At 44.7% G+C, this 23,627-nt stretch overlaps 1 protein-coding gene across 6 annotated transcripts in view; it reads right to left on the bottom strand.

Annotated features, from left to right (window-relative positions):
• The window catches only part of Trio (trio Rho guanine nucleotide exchange factor), a 285,845-nt gene that overhangs the window by 261,036 nt on the left and 1,182 nt on the right, over positions 1–23,627 (bottom strand). Inside the window, exon 1 of one of the 6 annotated variants that reach the window (XM_027400060.2) lies at positions 23,493–23,609. The exons of 4 other annotated variants lie outside the window; for them this stretch is intronic. In XM_027400060.2, coding sequence (XP_027255861.1) covers positions 23,493–23,532 — 40 coding nt within the window. In that variant the 5' untranslated portion in view covers positions 23,533–23,609. Of the gene's footprint in view, positions 1–5,669; positions 5,921–23,492; positions 23,610–23,627 lie in introns of those variants that run through there. One more of the 6 variants, XM_027400061.2, reaches the window with a different exon arrangement.

The raw sequence follows: 23,627 nt of genomic DNA on the forward strand, positions 1-23,627 counted from the left end.
TGGCAGTGCTTTGGCTGTCACTCAGTGCTGTCTTAATAACAGGCAGGGCTCCTTCAATACATACTGGTTTCCATCTGCTTCTCCTGACATCCTTCAAGTGACCTCATTTCACCTTCTGTAATGGTGATGTCTTGTTAGTGGTTCACAGAGCTAGCAGAAAGCATCACCAAGGTAAACATCAAAGGTGAGTGCCAGGGTAGGGAGGATGGCTTGTCACTTGCAAAGGTCTGGAAGCTGTTAGAAAGGCTAGCTGTACCCCACAATGCAGGCTACAGTGACCCTCTATCCCACCTACATCTCCACAGATCCCATCAATGGACTCTCCTGGAGCCCACTCTTGGTCCATCCAGCAGCCTGCCTTGATGCTGTCTGTACACTGCTACACTCTGTGAACCCATACTTTTGCCTACAAGATGTAGAATAATGCCTTACTGCTCGAATTGCCCTGCTCTGAAACCCAGCAGCCTAGCCGAACCCAAGGGTCCTTGAGGCACAATGCTGCCCTTCACTGTGCAGTCACCACACTGACACTGTTACGCCTCTTACTACTGCAACTGCCTGGCTGTGTTGTGGCTTAATCAGCCATTGTTAAGTAACCCACTCCATTAATGCAGTTCTGCAATAGAAAGGGCTTCATTTTGCATGCTGGTCTACCCTGACTGACACTTGAGGGTGACTGTCACCCAGAAGACAGGAGCCTTTGTGTCCAAGACAACAGGGTTCCTGTCACTGGTTATGACAGTGAATTTGGTGACTTTGTAATTTAGCTCAATTTAAATCAAGATGCTAGGTTTGTCCACGCATTGCTACTTCTGGGTGTATTTCATTTCCTACTTCTTAATCCTTTAAAAAAATGTTTGAGTGTTACTTGGTTACGTTATTTATTCAAAACCTAAGTGTGGTCATCTTGTTTTCCCTATCCTACTCCCTCCACTTCTCACTTCCTAATCTTTTAATCAGAGAAGCTCAAGTCTAAAACACACCCAAGCAATAGCAGCAACAAAGCCCAGGAACTTCAACTGCCCTTTAAGGCAGTCCTGTTTGACACAATTATTTAATAGCCTACTAAACATCACACTGCGGCAGTGTGCCTGCTTCTAATGAAAAACTCCAACTGTGCCACCTCCAGCTAGCTATCCCTGCCCGTGCCTCCTGATCCCACACAGTCTGGAGTTGGCTGACTGGTGTAGCTAGCCTTATCTAAAATGTACAATTTTAAGAGTCTTTCAAACACTATTGTCCTGTAAGTTTTGCTCAAAAGCAGAGATTTATTACGGTCAGCCAATGAGAGGCAGCACCAACAGGCTTTCCTTGTAATGGTACCATTCAGCAAGCTCTTATAAAATATCTTGTTTTTTGCAACAATAATTTGCTGTGTATATAATTTTTGCTAAATATAAGCTGGTTCTTTCTTTATGGTCATGCACATTTAAGTAGTAACAACCAAATGTTGAGTAACACTGGCTTGGTTGTGCCTTTCAAATATTCTTAGTATCACTAATACGATAAGTTTCTAAGACTTTCCAATTCATCCCTCCCACCCCCAGTAACCTCATTATATACGAGTCTAGGGAAATGCTGGACACTATTTAAGAACTGGGATGCTGACTGCCATGATCCAACAGTCCTCACCACTGACAGTTGCTAGCACCATCATCTTCAACAGTATCACCTATCACTGAGACTGTGCCCTACCTTAAAATTTCATTTTAATATTTTAATGCAGTTAGTTGAAGGTAATACTACATTTTGTTGGAGAGGTGGCTCAGAGTTTAAGAGCACTGACTACTCTTCTAGAGGACTCAAGTTCACTTCCCAAGATTGCCGCTCCCAACTGTCCAGGAGACTGGCCTCGACAGGCACCAGGAATGAATGGGATACACAGACATACATGTAGGCAAAACACTCATATATACAAAAATAAATAAAATTTTGAAATATAATTTTCTACCTACACACACACAAAATATGATACTTCCTTTCAAGGGCTACAAATCAACTTTACTAGCTCTCTTAATTTTATTAACTACCTAGCACATACTCTGTGCTCACCAAATGCTTTAAATGAACAACCAATAAAGACTGCTTAATCACTTTAATCCCACACTTGGGAGGCAGAAGCAGGAGGATCTCTGAGTGTAAGGCCAGCCTAGTATACAGAGTGAGTTCCAGGACAGCCAGGACTACACACAGAAAAACCCTGTTCAAAAATAAATAAATAAATAAATAAATAAATAAATAAATAAATAAATATTAAAATTAGGAAAATAGAAAAAAAGATTGTTTAATTAGTAATTAAGCCAAAGGATAATGGTACAAAGTTACAGAAAAACAAAATATCTGCAAATTTGCAAACAAAACCAAAAATTTTGCATCACAATTTACCAAAACTACTATGCTACAAAAGAAAAAAAAAAGAAGTAAAAAAGCTAAATATTATTTATATTAGAAACTTATCACAAAGAATTGATGTTATCAACTTCCCTGTGTCTAATAGCAAACAAAAGAAAAAGCCTTCCAGGACAAGTTACAAAGACAGGAAGTCCGTCTGTCTGACATATGCAGAAAGTTTGTCCATCTGACATATGAATGAGCTGCTCAGATCACTTGCTAAGTGCCCAGGAAGTGCTCCGATGCCCACCTGCCTCTACTCTGCTCTTGGAAGCTTTGTCTACTTTGTGACATCAGCTGAGCCCTGATTCTTGAAACAGCTTTCTGCTTTGTGAAAACTGTCCATCTTTAACTTTGAATTATAAACCCTTCCTTAAATGCTTTAGTTACCAAAATCTCCTCTTCGTCTCAGCACAATAATCCAAATACTATCAACTTACAGATATTTTCAAGTTAGTGATAAAATGCCATAACTTTCAAATTTCCAAAGGTAGACTTGAATCTACTGGTGGGTGGTCCTCTTTAGAAGAGGAAAGAAAAGAAACACAGGATTAAACCCAATAAAAGAAATTACAATTACACTTGGAAACACTTTTCTTACCACTGCTGTTTGGAATTACAACAAACCTGTTACACTGCATTCCACCATGTATTTTATGAGAAGAAGGCAAATACTCCAGTGTAATAAAAAGAATGTCAAAGGCTTGATAATGGTCCACAAGAGGAGCCAATGTATAAGAATGTATAAAACAAGGCAACTTACTCTCTGCGACTCCGAGGCAAACCCACAACACCACCCAGGTTTCCCACCTCTCAACACAATACTCATCCTAGTCTGTTAACAGTATGTACACAGTGGGGAAGACACTCAGATACACCCAATGAAAAGGAAAGAAGCCTTAAGAATGCAACTCTTGTACTGTGAAAAACTAAACCTGCAGGAAAAAGGACACAGTATAGGTAGCAGCTATTTTGATGTATGAGGTAGAGGGAACCCCAACTGAGAAAATGCCTCAACCAGATTGTCTGTGGGCAAGTCTTGGGGGGGGAGGGTGTTGCATTTTATTGACTGATTACGGATGTGGGAGGGCTGACTATGGGCAGTGCCACCCCTGGGCTGGTGGTCTTGGATGCTTTTATGAAAGCAAGATGAGCAAGCCCTGTAGAGCAAGCCATTAAGCAGCACTCCTCCATGGTCTATGGATCAGAACCTCCCTCCTGCTTTTGAGCTCCTGCCTTGACATTCTTTCGTGATGGACTGTGATCAAGATGCGGCAAAGCTGAAAGGAACCCTTTTCTCCCCAGGTTTCATTTGGTCATGGTGTTTTATCACAGCAACAGAAAACTTAGACAGGGCTGGGTGTTGGTGATGCGTCCCTTTAATCTCAGCACTTAGGAGGCAGAGGTGGAGCTCTGTGAGTTGGAGACCAGCCTGGTCTACAGAGTGAGTGCCAGGATAGGCTCCAAAGCTACACAGAGAAACCATGTCTGGAAAAAACAAAAAAGGAAAGAAAGAAAGAAAGAAAGAAAGAAGGAAGGAAGGAAGGAAGGAAGGAAGGAAGGAAGGAAGGAAGGAAGGAAGGAAGGAAAACTTAGACACTATAATATTTAAAATGGGAGAGTTTTCGTCTAAAAAGGAGAAACAAACAAGAGGTAACCTCGGTTCCCCTAAGATTATAACGGAAGTGGGGAACACAAGCAGAGCAGGAAAGCTCTCTCCAATTCTGCCCAAAGCAAAGGCCAGGAAACTTAAACCATGCAATCTTCTCCAATAACATGACTAAAAAGCAAAACTCAACAGCAGTGGTGACAAAGCTAACCTTCTGAGAAGATTCTCTGGGGACACTGGCTCCAAGAATACCTTATGGCCTTCAGAGCTGGCCATGAGCTGAGGCTGGCAAGTTGTGGAGACCTCCCTCTAGAATGCCACCTCCTCAACCCATGGACAAAGCCTGTCCCAGGAGTACTTCCAGACAGATGTGGATTTCTGGGTGACACTTCAAACAACACATCTGTATTTCAATACATTACCTCTGGAGTAAAAAAAATAATCTATATTCAAACATAGTGACATGAATTTAGTGTTTCAAACCACAAACACAGCAAAGCCATGGCACTCACCATGAGAGGAACAGAATATACACACATATACACAACACTAGAAAGAAATACTCCAATAATACAAAGTCAGCTGGTAATTCTACTAGAATCAAACACCCCCCTCCTGAAATCAACCATAAGGAAGAAATGAATAGTCCTATACCAAACTATATAATTGCTTTATGTGACAAACACTTGGGCATGGATCAGAGAAATGGCTCAGCAGTTAAGAGCACAGACTGCTATTACAGAGGACCCAAGTTCAGTTCCCAGCACCCACATTAGGCCACTCACAACTATGAGTATCTCCAGTGGTTTACTCTTTTGGACCACCTCTTCTGGGCTCTTCAGGCTTCTGAACACATGCATAAACACACACACACACACACACACACCTCTTCTGGGCTCTTCAGGCTTCTGAACACATGCATAAACACACACACACACACACACACACAAACACACACAAACACAGACACAAATATGCACACATTCGTACAATTGAAAACAAAATACATTTCTAAAAATATTGAAATTCATTGGAGAGTGTCCGACTTTTAAAAGATGGTATGTGTGCAGTGTGGTGGTGCACACCTTTAATCCCAGCACTTGGGCAGACTGATCTTTGAGAGTTTGAGACCATCTTGGTCTACACAATGAGTTCTAAGATAGCCAGAGCTACATAGTGAGACCATGCATCAAAAAGATAAAAATCAAAAAAGTAATAATGATGAATTAATTAACTAACTAAATTAAAAGAGGGTACATGTTGAGAACCTCTCAGGGACTCACCTATGTGAGAAGCCCCTACTGGGAGACTATATAAACTTTCCTAAAGCATATTTCTTGCATTGTGCTCTGTAAACCATACATAAAGTTCAGTTACAAATCAGACACAGGACACCTAAGGGCCCAGCCCTTGAACCAGTAATAAAGCATTTTGCTATTCTAAGTTATGAATGTTACGCCTGTGAACATAGCAACTTTCTTTAGTCAGGCTTCCTAGCAATTTTAAAAGTATTAGAATTCTAAAAACTTTTCCAAAGATTATTCCAGCATTTATTCCCATTCTTTTGGGGACTGGCTCTCAGATCCTACTGTAATTTCTTCCCTTCCTGATTCACCGGGATGTGGATACACTAGTATCAGATGATTGGCATTGCAGATAAAGGACTTACTCAGGAAGACTTGCAAAAGTTAAGTTGTTCTCTAGTCACCAGGAAAAGCAGGAGTTCATAGTTCAGCGAGAAAGAGGCCCACAGCATACTCCTTGGAGACAGGTCCTTGCTGTGCAGGTTCGAAGTCAGGTGCTCCTGCCAGGCCCACCATTTGGCCTACTAGTGTGGACACAGGAGGCCCTAGTAATCCTGTGGCTGTTCCTGCTCACCAAGGCGTTCCCAGAAACCACCATGTTCCTGGCAAGCCCTGTAAACAAGGCTGAGACTAGATGCTGGTCACCCCACCCCCACACCCCCACCCCCGCTTAAAATACTTTTTCTTTAAGGAGTTTTTGAAATCCTACTTAGTAGAAACATGACCTACTTATGAGAAAAACTGGGTTGGCCTCATATCTACGCACTTAAAGGGCCCTGCGGCCTGCTCTCGGACTGACATGAATAAAGCCTCAAGAGAGACAGGAGGAGTGGGGCAAAGTCCCAGAAGTGGAACTAAAGTGCAAAGAAGAGGAAGGCAGGGAGGGCCTGGAACATTCTTGACTGACTTATGGAGCATATTCCCACAAAAATATTCCCAAAGAGCTCAGGAAGTCTTCCCAGTGACACTGTTCCCCTAAAGTTCCCTGGCTACTATGTGATCAATAAGACGTGGACACCAAAAAGGCATCCATAGGCAATGAGCTCTCACATCTTAAAGGGAACCTGGTCAGAGGTTTCTTCATGATCCACTACTTGCACTCTACTTTGCTGACTGATCCACCCAGGAATCAGCAAAGACCAATGGCATTCACACTGCACCTGCCAATCAAGAGTCAGAAGCCCTGGCACAAAGCAGGACTGTAACTCATTAGCAGCAACGAGACCTCGGCCAAGCAAACAGGGGGACATTCTTCCATCAACCTCCCCTCACTCACTGCCTCCCCCTCATCTGCAAGAACATGCTCGCCCGCTCGCTCGATTGCTTGCTCTCTCTTCCTTTCTTCCTGCTCCCACAAAATTTTTTATCAGTGAGGACATCACACCATAAAATGTCTGGGACTTCTGCCCAAGTCTGCTGATTCAATGGTTAACCACCAAACACCTGACTCCCGAAACAGGAAAGGAACTGCCCGTCGCCCCCAAGATCGGGGATACAGCATTCCTTGCTCACTCCCAAGTATTAGGTGCACAAATAGGAGTAGACTCATGCACAATGTCATGCACAATGACAATTACAGTTTAGAAATAAAATATCAAGGAGAAATTATGTGTGCTAGGGAAGAAACTCATTTTCAAGAAATAAGACTTTAACAAAACGGACTAAAGTACTTCAAAAAAAAAATAATAATGACCATCAGGTTTATGTGCTAAACCAAGTTTACCAGGATCACAACGAATGCAAATGTTAATCCAGACAACACTGGTGAAAGAGGTAAATTCGAGCAGAAAAAAGAATGGGTTGAGTGACTGCCAGGTGACAAGGCACATGGGTAGAGACAAGAGGAAGGAAAGGAGTGGTGGAGACTTGAGTAGAGGCACCTCAGAGGCCACAGCTCCCCTGCAGTTTATGACTGTGCTTAGGGGCTGAGACAGAAATCTATCAGACTCTACAACAGTGGTTTTCAACCTTCCTGGTGCTTCCACCCTTTAATACAGTCCCTCCTCATGTCTTGGTAACCCTCAACCATAGAATTAGTTCATTGCAACTTTGTAACTGTAACTTTGCTACTGTTACAAATCATAATATAAATATCTAATATGCAGGACATCTGATAGGCAACCCCTGTGGGGGAGTCACCCACAGCCTGAGAATCACTGCTCTACAGTCCTCTTCCTAAATTCCTGGCCCAGGAAAAAAAAAAACAAAAAACAAAAAACTTCCTAGCTCTGCCTCCCTGCTCTGTGATTGGCCACGCATGAGTGCAGCAGGTGACCTAACAGGGTCAAAAAGAAAAGATGAACACAGGGGAAAGGAAACACTTAACAAGAAAATAAAAATAAAGTGATCACCCTAGGAAGAAAAACACTTCAGCAAGCTAGAATGGGTGGGTGTACCAGCAGCCCCTGGCCACTCTGCTCTCTGTCACCCAGCAGCCCCTGGAGGCCAGAGCGCCCAGGCACAGGCCTAAGAATGACACCACCAGCAGTCAACACAGGTCTCAAGGAGGGTCTTTCTGACAGTTTTTTACAAGGTCTGGGGCCTCTTGGGAAAGCCTCCTTCTGGGCAGAGAAGGCTATTTAAGAAGGGCTGAGGCAGGGAGAAGGACCTGTGGGTGAATCACTCTCCTGAACAAGGAAAGTCCCCTTGAGAAGCAGATGAAACACTGAGCCTGAGGGGGGAAAAAAAAAAAAAAACAGTGGAGAGACAACTGGAAAAATAAAATATGGCTACAGGGAGGCTAAGCTAAGGAGAGCAGTGCAGGGGAGTAGAGACCACTGGAATTCACCGATGTTTTTTTGTTTGTTTGTTTGTTTTTTCTTCTGACACTCCTTTGTTTACTGAGAACCAGGGGTCCTCACCATTGCAGATCCACAGACCAGCATGAAGAGGCCTTCCATCCTGCTTCAGTGGATGCCTGATATACAGTCCTCTGGGGCCTTACATGCTGTTGATACCTTTTAAGACACTCCACATGTGAATGGATACCTTTACTTCATGGTATGGAGCCTATGTGTAAAAAGTTGAATTTGACTTAAACACACAAGGAAGCTTCTTCTGAAGTAACTGACAGACAAGGGGATGACTGAGTGGAAAGGTGAGTCCTAGCAACACCAGGAGGGCAGGAGGCTGAACGAAGGAAAGCAGGGATCTGGTTGGCTGAGAGGCCACTGTTTGAACCTTCCTGTGAGGAAAGGCAGATAGATACAACAAAGCCACAAACTTTTACAACACCAAATGACCTCTCAAGTCAGGCATCTAAAAACACCTGGACAACTTCCTTCTAACTCACTCCGACTGGCTCTAAACCATTCTGAGGCAGCAGTTATCAGACAGTTTCGACAACTTTGCCAAGTGGTGTGTCCTGTTGACCCAAGACACTGTGGCTTACTCCCACACTTCCCTCATTCTAGTGGCTGAGCCTTTCCATTAAAACTGTTTTCCAAATCAGCCGTGGTGGTGGCGATGACAGTGGCAGCACTGGCAGTTTCCACTGTTTCATTTAGCCTAGGCTAGCCTCAAAACTCTGGTTTTATGTAGTGCTGGGTTCCAAACCCAGGGCTTCCTGCGTGCTAGCTAGCCAGCAACCCAGAGGTATTTTGATAAAACAATCTTTCTATTGTTGACATGGAAGTGTCAAGAGACGGAAGTCACTTGAATGAGTCACTGTACAGAAGAATTACTACATCCAACAGAGGCAAGCTAACCGGCTGTGGATCTCTGCTCAGAAGATGGGAACCCAGCAGTGGAGAAACACAACAGAGAAGCAAACGGCCCTTCCGTGGGCAGAGGTGCAGTCGACAAGAACCTACAGTCATACACCAGCAATGCAGGGAGGTCTGGAGAACGCAAAACTTACTTGTTCATTCCTTTAGCAGATAATTATTGATGGACGACACATAGTAAAACTCAACGGAATGAACGTAGGAAAGCCTGCTAATATTTCTAAATATGTTTGCCACAAAAGAATCTACAATTACTATATTGATAACCAGTGCTTCCAATGGAAGTTCTTTTTTTTTTTTAAGTGACATTAACAAACTTATCATTTCCTAGGCCCTCCTCTATGTATCTAGGCTAAGAGAGTAACCCTCCATGGGTGTGTGTATGCATATACATCCCTGACTAGTGCTATCAAAATACTAAGTGAAGGATCTGAGAATGTAGCTCAGTGGTGGGGTGCTTGCACAAGATCCTGTGTTTGATTCTCCAGTGTCAAAAAAATAATAAGATGAAGTGAAATTTATTAAGCGGAAACTGAAAAAAGTACCAATTATATGTGTGTTCTAAGGGCAAAGTGAAAGAGGCCATTCCAGGATGCCCCAAATACTCCCACATCCTACATCACCACTACTTGTAACTGTGTCTATGGCATGTATCACCCAATTCGGATCTTACTCAGTATGAACTGTGGCATCTCCACAGTAAAAGAACAAAGAGCTGGCATTTGCCATGCTCTGAGGATCAGCATAAAGAATCCGGGCTGGGAGTATATAGATGACAAGCCATCTGTTCTGATCATTTACGATGTGATCGCTCCAGTCTCCTTCCAAACTGTGCAACATCTCTATGGCAACACCATCACTTCTTTATCTGGGGGCCCAACTGTATCTTCTCCTTCACAAAGCAAGCGTGGCCTCATAGATGGCAGTTCCCATGTGCTCCAGGTACACTGACAGAAGGAGTCCACAAATTGCTCTTATCACATTGTACTCAGTACTGACTCTGGTCCCTGCTAGAGTGTGCGTATGTCTGTACCTAAAGAGTATATACACCAGCTAGAGCCTTGGTCCTCAGTGTGGTCATACTGAGAAGGGGTAGATCTTTAAGAGGTGGGGCCTAATGAGAAATCCCCAGGTCACTGGGAGTACTGCCTTCAGGAGGGATTCAAGTAGTTCTCCTGAGAGCCTGAGTTAGTTCTCATGAGAGAAGTAGCTATGGAGAAGGAGCCTGAACCCTGAATCACCTTGTCTTCTTGTCTTACAGGGGGATTTCCACTGCCTGCATGTACTCTCATCATCATGTATCTGCCAAAATGTGGACAGTTAGGGGCCCTGTCCAGAGCCTGGGGCTGGAATTTTCAGTCTCCAAAACTGAGGTAAGTAGACACATTTTCCTCAGATGTTTCTTTATTATAACATAACTGGACAGACATATCCCTAGGGCCCACAACTAAGCTAAGACATAGCTTAGAGGACCTGTCTACATGTGCATTACATGTGTCTACATCTGGATTACATATTCCAGGGCTCTATCCTAGAACTAGATGGAGAGATCCTGTGTCTTAAAGTCTAGAAACTGCACTGGTCTGGGCTAAGGAAACATGGGTATAAATCAGGAGTTGCTCTACCCTTCTCTGGGAGGACAGTGGGATCAGAGCTCCCAGCAGTTCACACTCACAACTGAAGAATCAGAGACGAAGTCAGCTGTACACCAGTGCCATGCCAAGACTAATGGACCACAAGAAGCATGCACAGGACAGACAAATGCAGCTTCCCAAAGGCAACAAAGCTCATCAGGAAAGCAAACCACAAAGAGGGAGGGGCCAGAAGGCACAAGCAAGAAGTACTGGACACAGGGCAGGACATGCTGACAGGGCAACAAGTTCAAGTTTCTCTTGAGCCTGACTCTGCCAAAGCTGGGTGTCAAGCAGATCCAGTCTGCAACTCAGAAATCCACTAGCCTTCACATTTGATCTCCACTGTAATACAGCATCCAATACAGTACAAATAAAAGCAGGTATTTGGGATGAGCAGGGCAAGAGAATGGAGACTGATTCTGCCTGGTCTACACTGCCGCCCTGCCCTAGGGCAAAAGAAGACACCACTTCTGCCAACCAGTGTGTGAGAAATGAGACCTAATGCGCTATGTCTTTTTAAGAGCATCTCAAAATTCATTTTCACCTTGAGGGCAATTTCAATTACATAGCCTGTGCTTGCCGATCATCTCTTTAATTTTAACTTTTACATTATTCCCCAGCACAGTTTAAAAGGAGGCCAAAAGAGAACCTGCCTAATCATCTTGCCTCTTTGTACTATAAACTCCCAGTGGACAGAACAGTATTTTTGTCTTCTCCAGCTGCATGGCACCCGGCATACTGACGCTGCTCAGGGGATAAACAGCTCATTCATTACAGTGTCATGTATATTAAATAATGCCCATAAAGGCCTTTGAAGATGAGAAGCACTTCAAGTGCTAACTAATGCTAAGCTAGGCATTTGGAGCTAAGAAATGTGGATGGCAGAGCATGCATCCTCAAAGGTCACTGCCCAACAGGAGGCACTGTGCTAAGAGGCACTGTCCCTAAGCCTCTGGTCCCTTTGCAGGTATTCTGCATAGTGGGTGCCCTCCAGGCTGCTTTATGTACATTTAATGTATACACTAGAACAGGGAATTTCAGAGTGCTACAAGAACAAAAAAGTCTTGGAGCTTCGCTCTTTCAGGAACCATGCCCTAAAGTAATTTTGAAGTCTCACAATATCCTGTCTTCCTTCTGGGATGTCTGCTTTCAGGTGAGGTTAAAATACACTGTACGGAGTGTCAACTGAACTACACAGCACACACAGTGAAAATTCTTGCCACTGAGTATACATGCCTTTCTGCAAATTAATGGTTTCTGTTTGGGAATCTTACCAAATACTCTGTATCTCAGTCCCCATGATAAGTGAGCAAAAGTGACTCCAGTGTGCAGTATATAACCTGTGCTGGTGAAAAGCGCTGGCTGTGACATTACATCATGCTAACATCACTCTCATCAGGAAGGAGAAACACTGCAGAAAGCTACTTATGTCAACTTCCCCACAACTTTGAAGGAAACTCAACTACGGCCAGTGTCACCCTACCCAACCATGCCCTTCTCTACCCACACAGCCAGCCACCACCCGCCCCCAAGGGAAAACTCATTGGGTCTGAGACCATCAGTAGGAATGAAAGTCAATTCTTTTAACACTTGCTGAAAATTTAATTCGAGGTCTACAAGATTCTAAATATGCCACCACATTGCAAGCAGAGGTCAGATCAGGTCCACAATCTCCTGTCAAATATGGTGATTTCCACCCCATTCCTGGACAACAAAAAGGGGTCAGCAGAACGCTCCCTAACTGAGGTCAAGTCACAAGACAATGTCAGAGAAGGAGTCATAGCCAGAAACTGATGCTTGCCTGGAGGACTCGCGTCCATGAAGCAACTGAAAGTCTGTCCCAAAAGGCTGTGAAAAGAGCCCTGTGAGCTCGGTTTCCTCCGGCATATACCTGGATTAGCATTGCCTTCCTGGAAGGGAATCGAAGGAAATGCCCCAAAACTGAAGCTGAGGATCTACCATGCGGGCCACTTTTCTCTCATTGGTTTATAGCTTAGGTATTATACAATTCACCTCATTTAAGGAATACAGTTCTGTGGTTCTCATATTCACACCACTGTGAAACGATGACCTTTCTCAAATACAAAGCATTTTTATCATCCCCCAAAAGTCTTTGCCAAGAATGCCTGGCCTGTTAGCATCATCCCACCCTCAGTCACAGCCTACTCCAACTTCACTAACATCAAAAGCCTCTCTTAAAGTGTTAAGAAACCGCCATCCCTTTCAGATAAAAATGTTTTAGTCATGTGAAGGATTTCAGGAGGAACAGCAGCCAAACTTCCCAGAATGCAATTTAACAAGAATGAGAATATTTATAGAAAGTTTAGAACACAATCTATGAAGTTAAGCCCATCTCCCCAAATCAAGAACCAAAATTCCACATTATGATTTAATGCAAAAAATAAACAACCCATACCAGAAAATACTCTGCCCAGAACACAAAAATCTCACCCACCGTGATTCTAGAACTGAATCTAGAAATGATTTCTAGAACTGAATACATATATGTGCACACGCATGTCCACACTCACATGCTTCCCAGAAACCACACTCTGAACCAGGAGTATCACTGCACTACATTTACCACATGTGGTCTCTGGGAAAGGTTAAGGGATGGCAGCGAGCACCGCATCTTCAAATCACGACTACTGACTTTTAAAGTGACACAGTGCACTGGAGTCCTGAGATAAGATGGGCCTAACCCAACCTCATCAGGTCAAGCCATTCTCACTCAGGCTCCTATACAGACACCTCACACCTCATCAGGTGTTCTTATTGGTCTAACACCTTCCTTCTTAGTTCTCCTCTCCCACAATTAGTGTACAATGAGATGAAGATGATAAACTTTCCCCCACAACAGGTGTCATTTTAGTAAACCGTATCTATTTGAAATTAACCTCTCTTTCCTTCTTGACAACTCCGTATTTCCAACTTCACACTTCAACATCAGAGAAAAGCAAGCTGCAGATGGAGCCCGGCAGCCTCTGGAGAACTGAAGACCATGGCTTCATCTGTCTGTCTGGATGACTATCTGACAAGGCCCTTTGTGGACCAAAAGCTGACCACAACTGCTGATCAACATTTTCAACTTGAAGATGGACATTTGTGTATTGCCTTGGTAGAGGCGAGGACTCTGCAACTGTTTCCTGCCAGACACCTCACCATCAAAGCGAACTCACAAACATGAAGCCAACAAGACTAAGCCCCCCGTGAGTGAGCCAGCTGCCTGAGTCCAACACTAGGTTTTTCTTACAGTTAGGTTTCAGAAAGAGACCTGAATATGAATGCAACTGTGTAATTACGTGAAGTGTGTGTTTGGTTATGCAGTATTTATACACACACTCATGAGCACAGTCCACTGAGAGGTTCTACAGGCAATGAGCACACTTAGTGCCCACTCTGCTAAAATGAATCAGTAATGGCTGATATAGGGCTCAGGCAAGGGAAAAACAAGATGATCCTTGAACTATTTATTGTGCCACGAAGTGGGAAACAGCTAAAAATAAAATAAAATGATGTAGACAGGTCACAAAAGATAAAGGAGCCGGCCTGAAGCCACTGCTCAGATTGCAGACAGTTTGAGCATCAAACGGGATAATGACAGCAGAGCTACAACTAACACAATGCACAGAAAGTAATTCATGAGGCCATACTTAGCAGCACACGTTACATTAAGCAGAAGAAAAATCTCTTCTTCACGGTAGAAAAACAATAACAAAGAATGATACTATTAGAAAAGTCGCCATGTGGGAAACCATCAAGTAACAAGTAATTCAGGCAAAAATCTACAAGAGACACTACAACTAACCAATGGGAAAAAGGAAAGGAAGAGGGTTGTGCGCAGCCACAAATTATCTCCCCACAAAAGGCTAAGTAATTACCAAGGGAGAGAGACCTGGAGTCACCATCTGAACCGACCGAGCGATTAAAATGACACTGCCACACCGGAACAACTGGATGCAGTGGGACAGCGGAATGGTAGTGAGGCAGCCGGGTGGCAGGAGACAGCTGGATGCAGAGGAGAAGGTAGGTGCAGTGGAGCAGCCGGATGGCAGGGGGCAGCTGGATGCAGAGGAGAAGGTAGGTGCAGTGGAGCAGCCGGATGGCAGGGGGCAGCTGGATGCAGAGGAGAAGGTAGGTGCAGTGGAGCAGCCGGATGGCAGGGGGCAGCTGGATGCAGAGGAGAAGGTAGGTGCAGTGGAGCAGCCGGATGGCAGGGGGCAGCTGGATGCAGAGGAGAAGGTAGGTGCAGTGGAGCAGCCGGATGGCAGGGGACAGCTGGATGTAGAGGAGAAGGTAGGTGCAGTGGAGCAGCCGGATGGCAGGGGACAGCTGGATGTAGAGGAGAAGGTAGGTGCAGTGGAGCAGCCGGATGGCAGGGGGCAGCTGGATGCAGAGGAGAAGGTAGGTGCAGTGGAGCAGCCGGATGGCAGGGGGCAGCTGGATGCAGAGGAGAAGGTAGGTGCAGTGGAGCAGCCGGATGGCAGGGGGCAGCTGGATGCAGAGGAGAAGGTAGGTGCAGTGGAGCAGCCGGATGGCAGGGGACAGCTGGATGCAGAGGAGAAGGTAGGTGCAGTGGAGCAGCCGGATGGCAGGGGACAGCTGGATGCAGAGGAGAAGGTAGGTGCAGTGGAGCAGCCGGATGGCAGGGGGCAGCTGGATGCAGAGGAGAAGGTAGGTGCAGTGGAGCAGCCGGATGGCAGGGGGCAGCTGGATGTAGAGGAGAAGGTAGGTGCAGTGGAGCAGCCGGATGGCAGGGGACAGCTGGATGTAGAGGAGAAGGTAGGTGCAGTGGAGCAGCCGGATGGCAGGGGACAGCTGGATGCAGAGGAGAAGGTAGGTGCAGTGGAGCAGCTGGATGGCAGGGGGCAGCTGGATGCAGAGGAGAAGGTAGGTGCAGTGGAGCAGCCGGATGGCAGGGGGCAGCTGGATGAATGAGGAAGCTGGATGGCAGGGGCAAGCAGGATGACAGTGAGGCAACTGGATGCAGAGGGCAGCTGGGTGCGGTGGGGAAGCGGGATGCAGTGGGATTGCTACTAGGTATGTTGTTATGGGAAGCCCTTCTGACAAAGACTCCATGCCATAAATCTAATGAGGAATCATACATCTCAAACTGACAGATGGTCATCAGGACAAATATTCAATAACATCAAGGTAACAGAGAAGATAAACTAAGGAGATATTCTCATTAATGGCATCCAAGGAGCTAGTAAAAACTAAATGTAGTATGTGCTCCTAAAATGACCATGGACCATCATTTTTTTTTCTTAATTGTTAAAAAGGCATTTCTGGAACAAATAGAATTTTATTAAATTGGTAGATTTATATGATGCTATTGTACTCACAAAGTAATCCCAGCCCAGGAAGCCAAAGCAAGAAGACCACAAGTTCAAGGCCCACCCAGGTTACTTAATGAAACCCTATCTCAAAAACAAAAATAATAACAATAACTTCCTGATCTTCATCATTATATCAGGACATTTTCTTGTTCTTCGAGACACATCCCGACCATTTTAAGCAGTGGTTCTCAACCTTCCTAATGATTCGACCCTTTAATACAGTTCCTCGTGTTGTGGTGACCTCCAACCAGAAAAGTATTTCACTGCTGCTTCATAACTGTAATTTTGCTACTGTTATAAATTGAAATGTAAATATTTGATATGCTGGATATCTGCTACCTCACAGGTTGAGAACCACTGATTCAGAGGCGATAGGCATCATCACATCTGCCACTTACACTCAAATGGTTCAGAATCAAAATAGTAATGCAAATGATGTACTTAATCCACACAGAGACCAACAAAGCAAACAGTGAAATGGTTAACAAGTAGGAAATCAGAGTAAAATCCTTCTTTGCAGAGTATGAGGTTCTGAATTCTCAAAACAGTTTCTTCCCTCTCCAAGTAACTGTAACTCTAAACGTAATTAACAGTGAAGACAGAGCCAACCAAACATCCTGAATAGGCAAAAGTAATAGAGAAGCTACAATTCAATTAAGCTGATGTGGACCTGCCCTTTGGATTGCCTTTGTTACTTTAACATAAAAGATTTAGTAAAATAATGGGTCAAAAGTAACCCACAATTACATCACCAAACAGCCACCCAAGTCTGTTCTTTTCATCCTAGAAATCCAAATACTAAGAAGTAAAACTGAAAAATTTTGAAAATCCCATAAGGATCATGCTGTCTATCAACTATGAGGAGACCAGAAAACGAAGCCCACAGTCAGAAGAGCCCAAATAAATGCCTAAGAACTGTCTTACTAAAAAGAAGGGAGAAATGAGTCTCCTCCTTACTACTGTATCTCAACACAGTCTGTTTGTGCATGAAAAACAGCAAAGGAAGAGTGCAGACAACAAAATAGCCTTACACAAACAAGCCAGGACAGCCTAAGCCACTTAGGAAAACTGCTCCTGCAAAAGATGGTCCCCAGCCCTCTGTCCTCAAGTCTGCCTGTTCTTTTCCTAAGTTAGACAAGAAGCTCTAGAACTCATTATAACATATAACGTGGTGATGACCTAAGGAACACTCCTGGCTAGCTGGCCCTGTTCTTCTCATCCTGCCAACACTGCATGCACAGCCACAGACATTTCCCAGCACCTATCCAGTCCAGACAGCCAAAGATATTCGAGCAATGCTTCAATCAAGGCTTGCCTGTAGTCTGTAACAGATGTGAGCCGAATAAAACAACACTACCATCACACCTCACTGGGCTATCTGAGGCTACTTGTGTTATTTGTGTAGAAGTAGCATCTGCTGGCATTAGGTAAGAAAAGAGAAACAGAAACTAAATTAGAGAACCCAAACCAAAACAGGAGAAACGCTTGCTATATCCTGGAATCTTTCACTCAACTTATATTGGGTACTACACTGCTAAATTATAGCTTTGACCGTCAACACCCGAGAATCTGTGTATTAAATTTTAAATTGACAACCCAGACTCTGCAAGATGCTGTATACAGGGAAGTCATTTTACTCTCTCCGTTAGGAAATAAAGGGAACAGGTGCCTTTGTAAGAGCGAGATGGGGCACGTCACTCACCTTCAGAAGAGCCTGGCAGACTCAACTCATCTGTAACCCAAAACTGCACCACATGCCGAAGAGGAGATTTTAGTTTCAAAGAAAAAAGGTACACAAGACATCTTACATAGGACCAGACAAATCACAGCAGTAAGTGGCCAGTGGAAAACAGAACACTAACAGACTACCAGTTTTTCCTGGAGGGCAGGGCTGGTGGCTAGATGGCTCCTGTGTGGCAGATTCAGAATAACAGGTATGTTTTTGAGTCTCTCTCTGTGTGTCTCTCTATCTCTCTGTCTCTCTCTGTCTCTCTCTGTCTCTCTCTGTCTCTCTCTGTCTCTCTCTCTGTCTCTCTCTCTGTCTCTCTTTCTCTTTCTCTCTCTCTCTCTCTCTCTCTCTCTCTCTCTCTCTCTCTCTAGGCTAAGTAAATAAATTGAAAGGTGTTATGTAGTCAGTGTGAGAGTAAGTGGAACAAAATGAAAAATGAAAAATGGAAACCAACAAAGAAAAAAGTACCAAAAACTCTTACCTAAAAATATTGGAGATTATCCTTTACATGTGAACTATATTTTCAAGTTCAGAAACAGTTGCTTATTTCATGGTTACAAGTCTTCTGTAGGGGAGATATGTACACATTAACAATCCCACTCCTTCTCAGAATGAGAAATGGGTAGAAAGAAAACCCAGGGATGCTCTGTGGACAGTAAGACAAGAACAGCCTGTCTCCAAAAACGCCATTCATCCCTGGAAAGCCTTTGTCAATGCCAGGAGTACTAGGGCTGGGCAGACCAAGCTGCGTGTGCTACTCTGCTTGCCGTACTGTACAGCAGCAAAGACCACCAGAGAAGCGAAATGTAGAGCAGCAGAAACCATATCTGTCAGTAGTGAAAGACACATGACCTGTGTCTTAAGTACCAGACCTTATTACTGACATGCCAGACAATTTTCCCAAGTCACCCCTCTCGTGCAAACCTAGGAAGGGACTTTTATTTCCCTGGGAAAACCCCAAATGGGGTGATGTATTTAATGCATCACACTTGTCTATAGAGGACTCTGCAATGCCCTCCCGAGAGAATCACAGACATGTAGCTAGTAATCTAAAAGTCAAGTACATTTATCCCCAGAAGATCTTTGGCCTGCACAGCACATGTGCCACCAGACTAAACACTCCACAGGGGCAAAGTCTCAGCACAGAGACGGTTCAAGAGGCTATTCTCTTGCTGCAGCTCTGCTCACTGCACCCCAAGTGAGCCTCTCTCACCAGTCCCTCACTCCTGTGACATGCATACGAACTTTCCCAAGTGGGCTCCTTATTTGGACCTTAGTGGACTTCCTTACATGGACAGGGAATAGAAAGAGGAGATTAAGGTCAAAACACAACTATGAAGAAAAATAAATGTTTCTCCTATTGATTAAGAATTCCAAGCTGGGTGGTAGTGGCTCACGCCTTTAATCCCAGCACTCAGGGAGCAGAGGCAGGTGGATCTCTGTGAGTTCGAGGCCAGCCTGGTCTACAGAGCGAGTTCCAGGACAGTCAGGGCTATACAGAGAAACCCTGTCTCGAAAAAAGAAAGAGGGGGGAAAAAACCCTCAGAGTGAATATTTACATACCAACCATAAATGTTAAGCATGAGGTTTCCCATAAATAAAAATGTCTGCCTGTGACCCCTAATAGCATCACAACAGAGCCATGATGGAGATAAACTGGCTTCTATAAGCTGGCAGGGAGCTGCAGTAAAGTAGGGTTCTGGTGGGGTTTGGTGGAGTGTTGGTTAACACATGGCTTCTTTGGGGGAGGAGAATCTAACACCAGAGATCAGGAAAACTCAGGAAGGGACAGAAGGCAAAAGAGACAGTCACACACTAAGGCCTACAAGCTTGCCCCCACAGCTTTAGGCTGCCTTTATCAATCAGTTCAGAGGCACAGGCAAAGACTAGCCCTGAATGGCTCCTGCAGAAAAGTAAAGCAGTCAGCTCCCCAATGATCACTGAGAAGTTTCCCATGGGTGCATTCATGCCTGTGCCACTGTTCCAGTCAACAGCTCCTCAGAGGTCCATGCTCCAGCTGTGAGCCCCTCCTGGCTGCTGCACCCTATCAGATTAAATAAAGAGTGAGAAGCTACAGCGCACACCTGTGCCCCAGGCAGATCGCTCAATCACCAAGTGTGTGGGACAGAGGCCAGAGAAGCAGGAACGAGGGAAAGGACACCCAGGCAGAAAACACCTTCCACCAGTATGGAATTGCTACCCAGATGCTTTCTTCACTGCCCACACAGCACCTGTCTGCCTGCGGTGCTGTCAAGATAATGCACCTAAGGAAATAAAGGCCATGCACAGTAGAGCTGACCAGGGATGAGCAAGGTCACCGTTGCTGCTTTTTATAGTAAAACAGAGCTCACTTCTATCAACATAAGTGATTTTTTTCTAGGTAAGTGTGGCTATTGATTAAGAACTTGACTTTTCCCTGGAATTCTGCCAAGAATATGAGATTACAATTTTCGTTTTCTCAGTGCAGGAGTAAAGTAAGTAAGCAAACTAAATATCAGCTATAGTTTACTTAAGTTGATAACTTCAAACATTACCTCTTAGTTTCAATTAGCAACAAATATTTCAAATTCATCATAACATTTAAAAAGCTTTTTTTTTTTCTTTTTTTTAAATCTGGGTGCTGGTGGCCCATGCCTTTAATCCCAGCAATCAGAAGGCAGAGGCAGGCGGATGTCTATGAGTTTGAGGTCAACCTGTTCTGCAGAGCAAGTTCCAGGATAGCCAAGGCTACACAGAGAAACCCTTTAATTTTTAACCATACCTTTAAAAATCATAATTAAAGCACATTTCACTTTGAATATTGCCACTGACTTCATTTAAAATTCTTGTTGCAAAGTTGAAAGGGTTAAAATAGCTCCAACTAAATCTTCACTTGAATCTTAGACAGTTAAGTTGCAAATGGGGAAAAATACCATACCCCATGTCAATAAGCTAGTTTTTAATGTCTCAGTGGAAAGTGATGACTTTACTGATCTCGTGTTACTTCTCAAAAAACACTTCTGGATTTATTTATTTACTTATTCTTTTTAGACTCCTCACTTCCCTCTAAAGCAGCTTAACTACGCCACCTCAGAAGCAGAGGCCAACACTCACTAGCACGGAACACATTTTTCAGCTTTCCTTGTCAGACCATCGAGGGTTCCAGGGACCCTACTTCAGAACACAGTCACTGTTTTAGAACCAAAAGCGGTCACAGCTTCCAGGCTTCCAAAACACAACACAAGTCTGCAGCCTGCATTGTAAGTGGTACTAAGAGCATAAATATGAAAAGAAGCTTTCTTGTACTTCACAAGGAAACCATATCACATCAAAGCACAAGAAAGCATGCACGCTGCACCCCTCACAAAATGACACACTCAATTGTCTTCATGAAGTCCTAGGGAAGAGCGAGAGGAGGCTGCACAGAGGCATCCAGAATAAGACTTAGTAGGAAAGAAACCCAGCATGATGGCTTCAGAATAACCCCAAACCTTTGTTCGCCACATATTCATTTAATGCCAACCAAAGCATGCCAGGCAGGTTAAAAATAATGCATTTATGTAAGTGCCCCCCCCATACACAGACTCTAGCAAGGTTAAATACGGAGCTCTGAAAGAATGATTTATTGCCACAAGGACAGGGACCCAAAATAGATTGGCAATAAAAGTGATTGGTCCCAGGGGCACTGAGAACTAATGTAAGCAACCTCCTGGCCATGACAGGCATCCGGGAAAGAGCACCAGAGTCCTACCAGGCTTCTTAGCCCTGATCCCACCTCTACCTAGTTCCACTCTGGGAGAAAGTCACCCAACCTCCCTGTGAGTCTGAATCCTCATCTGTAAAATGCAAAAGCTGGTCCAGCTCAATTCTGTGCTACCTCTTTGTTTTGGTTTGGTTTAGAAGTTTTCCTTATCTTTTTTTTCAGCGTTCCACTCTGAACAAAGAAAGGTGAAGTTCAAATTCCACTGACATATGCAAAAAAAAACCAAAACCAAACAAAAACCTGCTGGCTGCCAACTCAACCCACTTTAGCACCCACTGGCCAGCCAGTCTATGCCAAGCCTAAGAGAGTAGGATTACCCAGATGAATAAGGAATTTTCTTTAAGAACGCATTTGGAGGAGAATGGAATAGCAGTATAGGAGGTAAGTCCTTAAGGGGGAGGGATGCTGGGTGACTGCTGCCCTGAAAGAAAACTGAAAAACAATGTGCAGGTACTAACAGCTAGGAAGGAACTACAAAGTTCACAGGAAAAGGGAATGATCCTTAAGGGCTATCTCCCCTGCCCTCCCTCTAGGGTAGACACCCTGTCCCCAGCACCCACCTTCAAATCTTGGCAGGTGGCAGCATCTCTGCCGGAACACCTCCACTGAGGACGGGGAAAAAGTAACACCGTAGCTCATTCTATTTTTGAGCTGCTCTGTTAAAAAGTTCTGTTAAGCTGACATCTTTCTCTTTCATCCAACCACAGGTACCAGTTTCAGTCTGTGGCTACAAAAATAAAGCTCAATAAAGAAGCATGAAGGAACAAGCAGAGAAGGGGGGTCAAACAACTACAGCTGCAGGGCCCAGAAGGCTTTGTCTCCTCCAACATGTTGGCATCTCAGGGCCAGGATCAGATACCCTGGAGAGTTGTTCACACCCTACAGGTCCTCCCCAGTCAATGAGAGCATATGTTCCCTGCTCGCACATCTTAAAGACAATACAGATGGATCCAGCAACTCCTTCTCCTCCACATTCACCTTCAACCAAATCCGTCCTGGGGTTTCCTACCTTAACTGCTCTATTCCATGATGTCTCCAGCTAAGGCCATCATTACAACCATAGTATGGTATCCATGCCAAACTTAGCAGCCCCTCTGCATCTTGTATTAGACACCCCTGGCCTAGATGCCAACTACTAAGATCTGGAGCAGGGATTCAGAGCTACCCAAAGTGGAGAAAGAACTTCTAAAAGGGGTGCACACTACCCCTGGGATGGGACAGCTCTTCTGAGACCAACTGCAAATCTACCGTGGCTCTTGACCATGTGTCAACTGACTAAAAAAATTAAGTTTGTGTAGTACTTTGGAGGGCAGAATAAAGGAGCAAGTGGCATTTCTTGAACAGGAACTCTAAACGGCAACCCAGGACTACGGAAAAAATAAGAGCAGGGAACAGAGTGAGGAGAGACAATCAAGGCCCGCATGTCTTTGGGGAATCTTGGAAAGAAGCCATTCCTCAACAGTTCATAAGACAGAAGAAAGTAACAGTCTCAGTTCTGCTCTGCCCAGCCAGCCACACACCAAAAAAATAAAAACTTGATACAAAATCTGCCAAAGCTTTCATTTGAAGGAGTTGGTGTTTTCAAAATCTCTGCTTCCTATCTGGAAGGACCTCACAGGAGTACTGGGGAGGCTATTAAACCCAAGCTGACACCGCAGAGCCGGAATGTGTCACTTCTAGTAATAACCAATCGGTTAAGATGAATCAAAAACAACCCTGCCAGACAAAGATCAAGAAGATAGAACTGAACCAGGTATCTAACGGCCCTGCTAACTTCTGCCTCGCCCAAAGCTGGGGGTTTCAATTGCTAGCTTCCAATGACCCGGATTGCAGCCCTGATCTCACCCAATTTGGGAACTGACTTTGAAAGAGGCCACCGAGAGCCTGAGACGTCAGCCTCCCGCGCTCACCCCGCTGCAGGCCGCTCACCAGGCCCGAGGCTCTCCCAGACGTCCTCCGAGAGGCCAGCGAACAGCCGCCCCGCGCCCTCCCCGCTCGCCTGCCCCTCCGGGACCCGACCTGGGCCTCCTGCTCCTGCTCTCCAGCGCGGAGTCTGCATCCTCACTCCCGAGCCCAGCCCGCCAGGGACTGCTGTCCGAGATACAGGCCCCCGGTCCCGCCGCTGCCCTCGGCCGCCTCCCGGACGCACAAGCA

Source organism: Cricetulus griseus, chromosome 2, assembly GCF_003668045.3.
Source record: "Cricetulus griseus strain 17A/GY chromosome 2, alternate assembly CriGri-PICRH-1.0, whole genome shotgun sequence".
Lineage (NCBI taxonomy): Eukaryota > Metazoa > Chordata > Mammalia > Rodentia > Cricetidae > Cricetulus > Cricetulus griseus.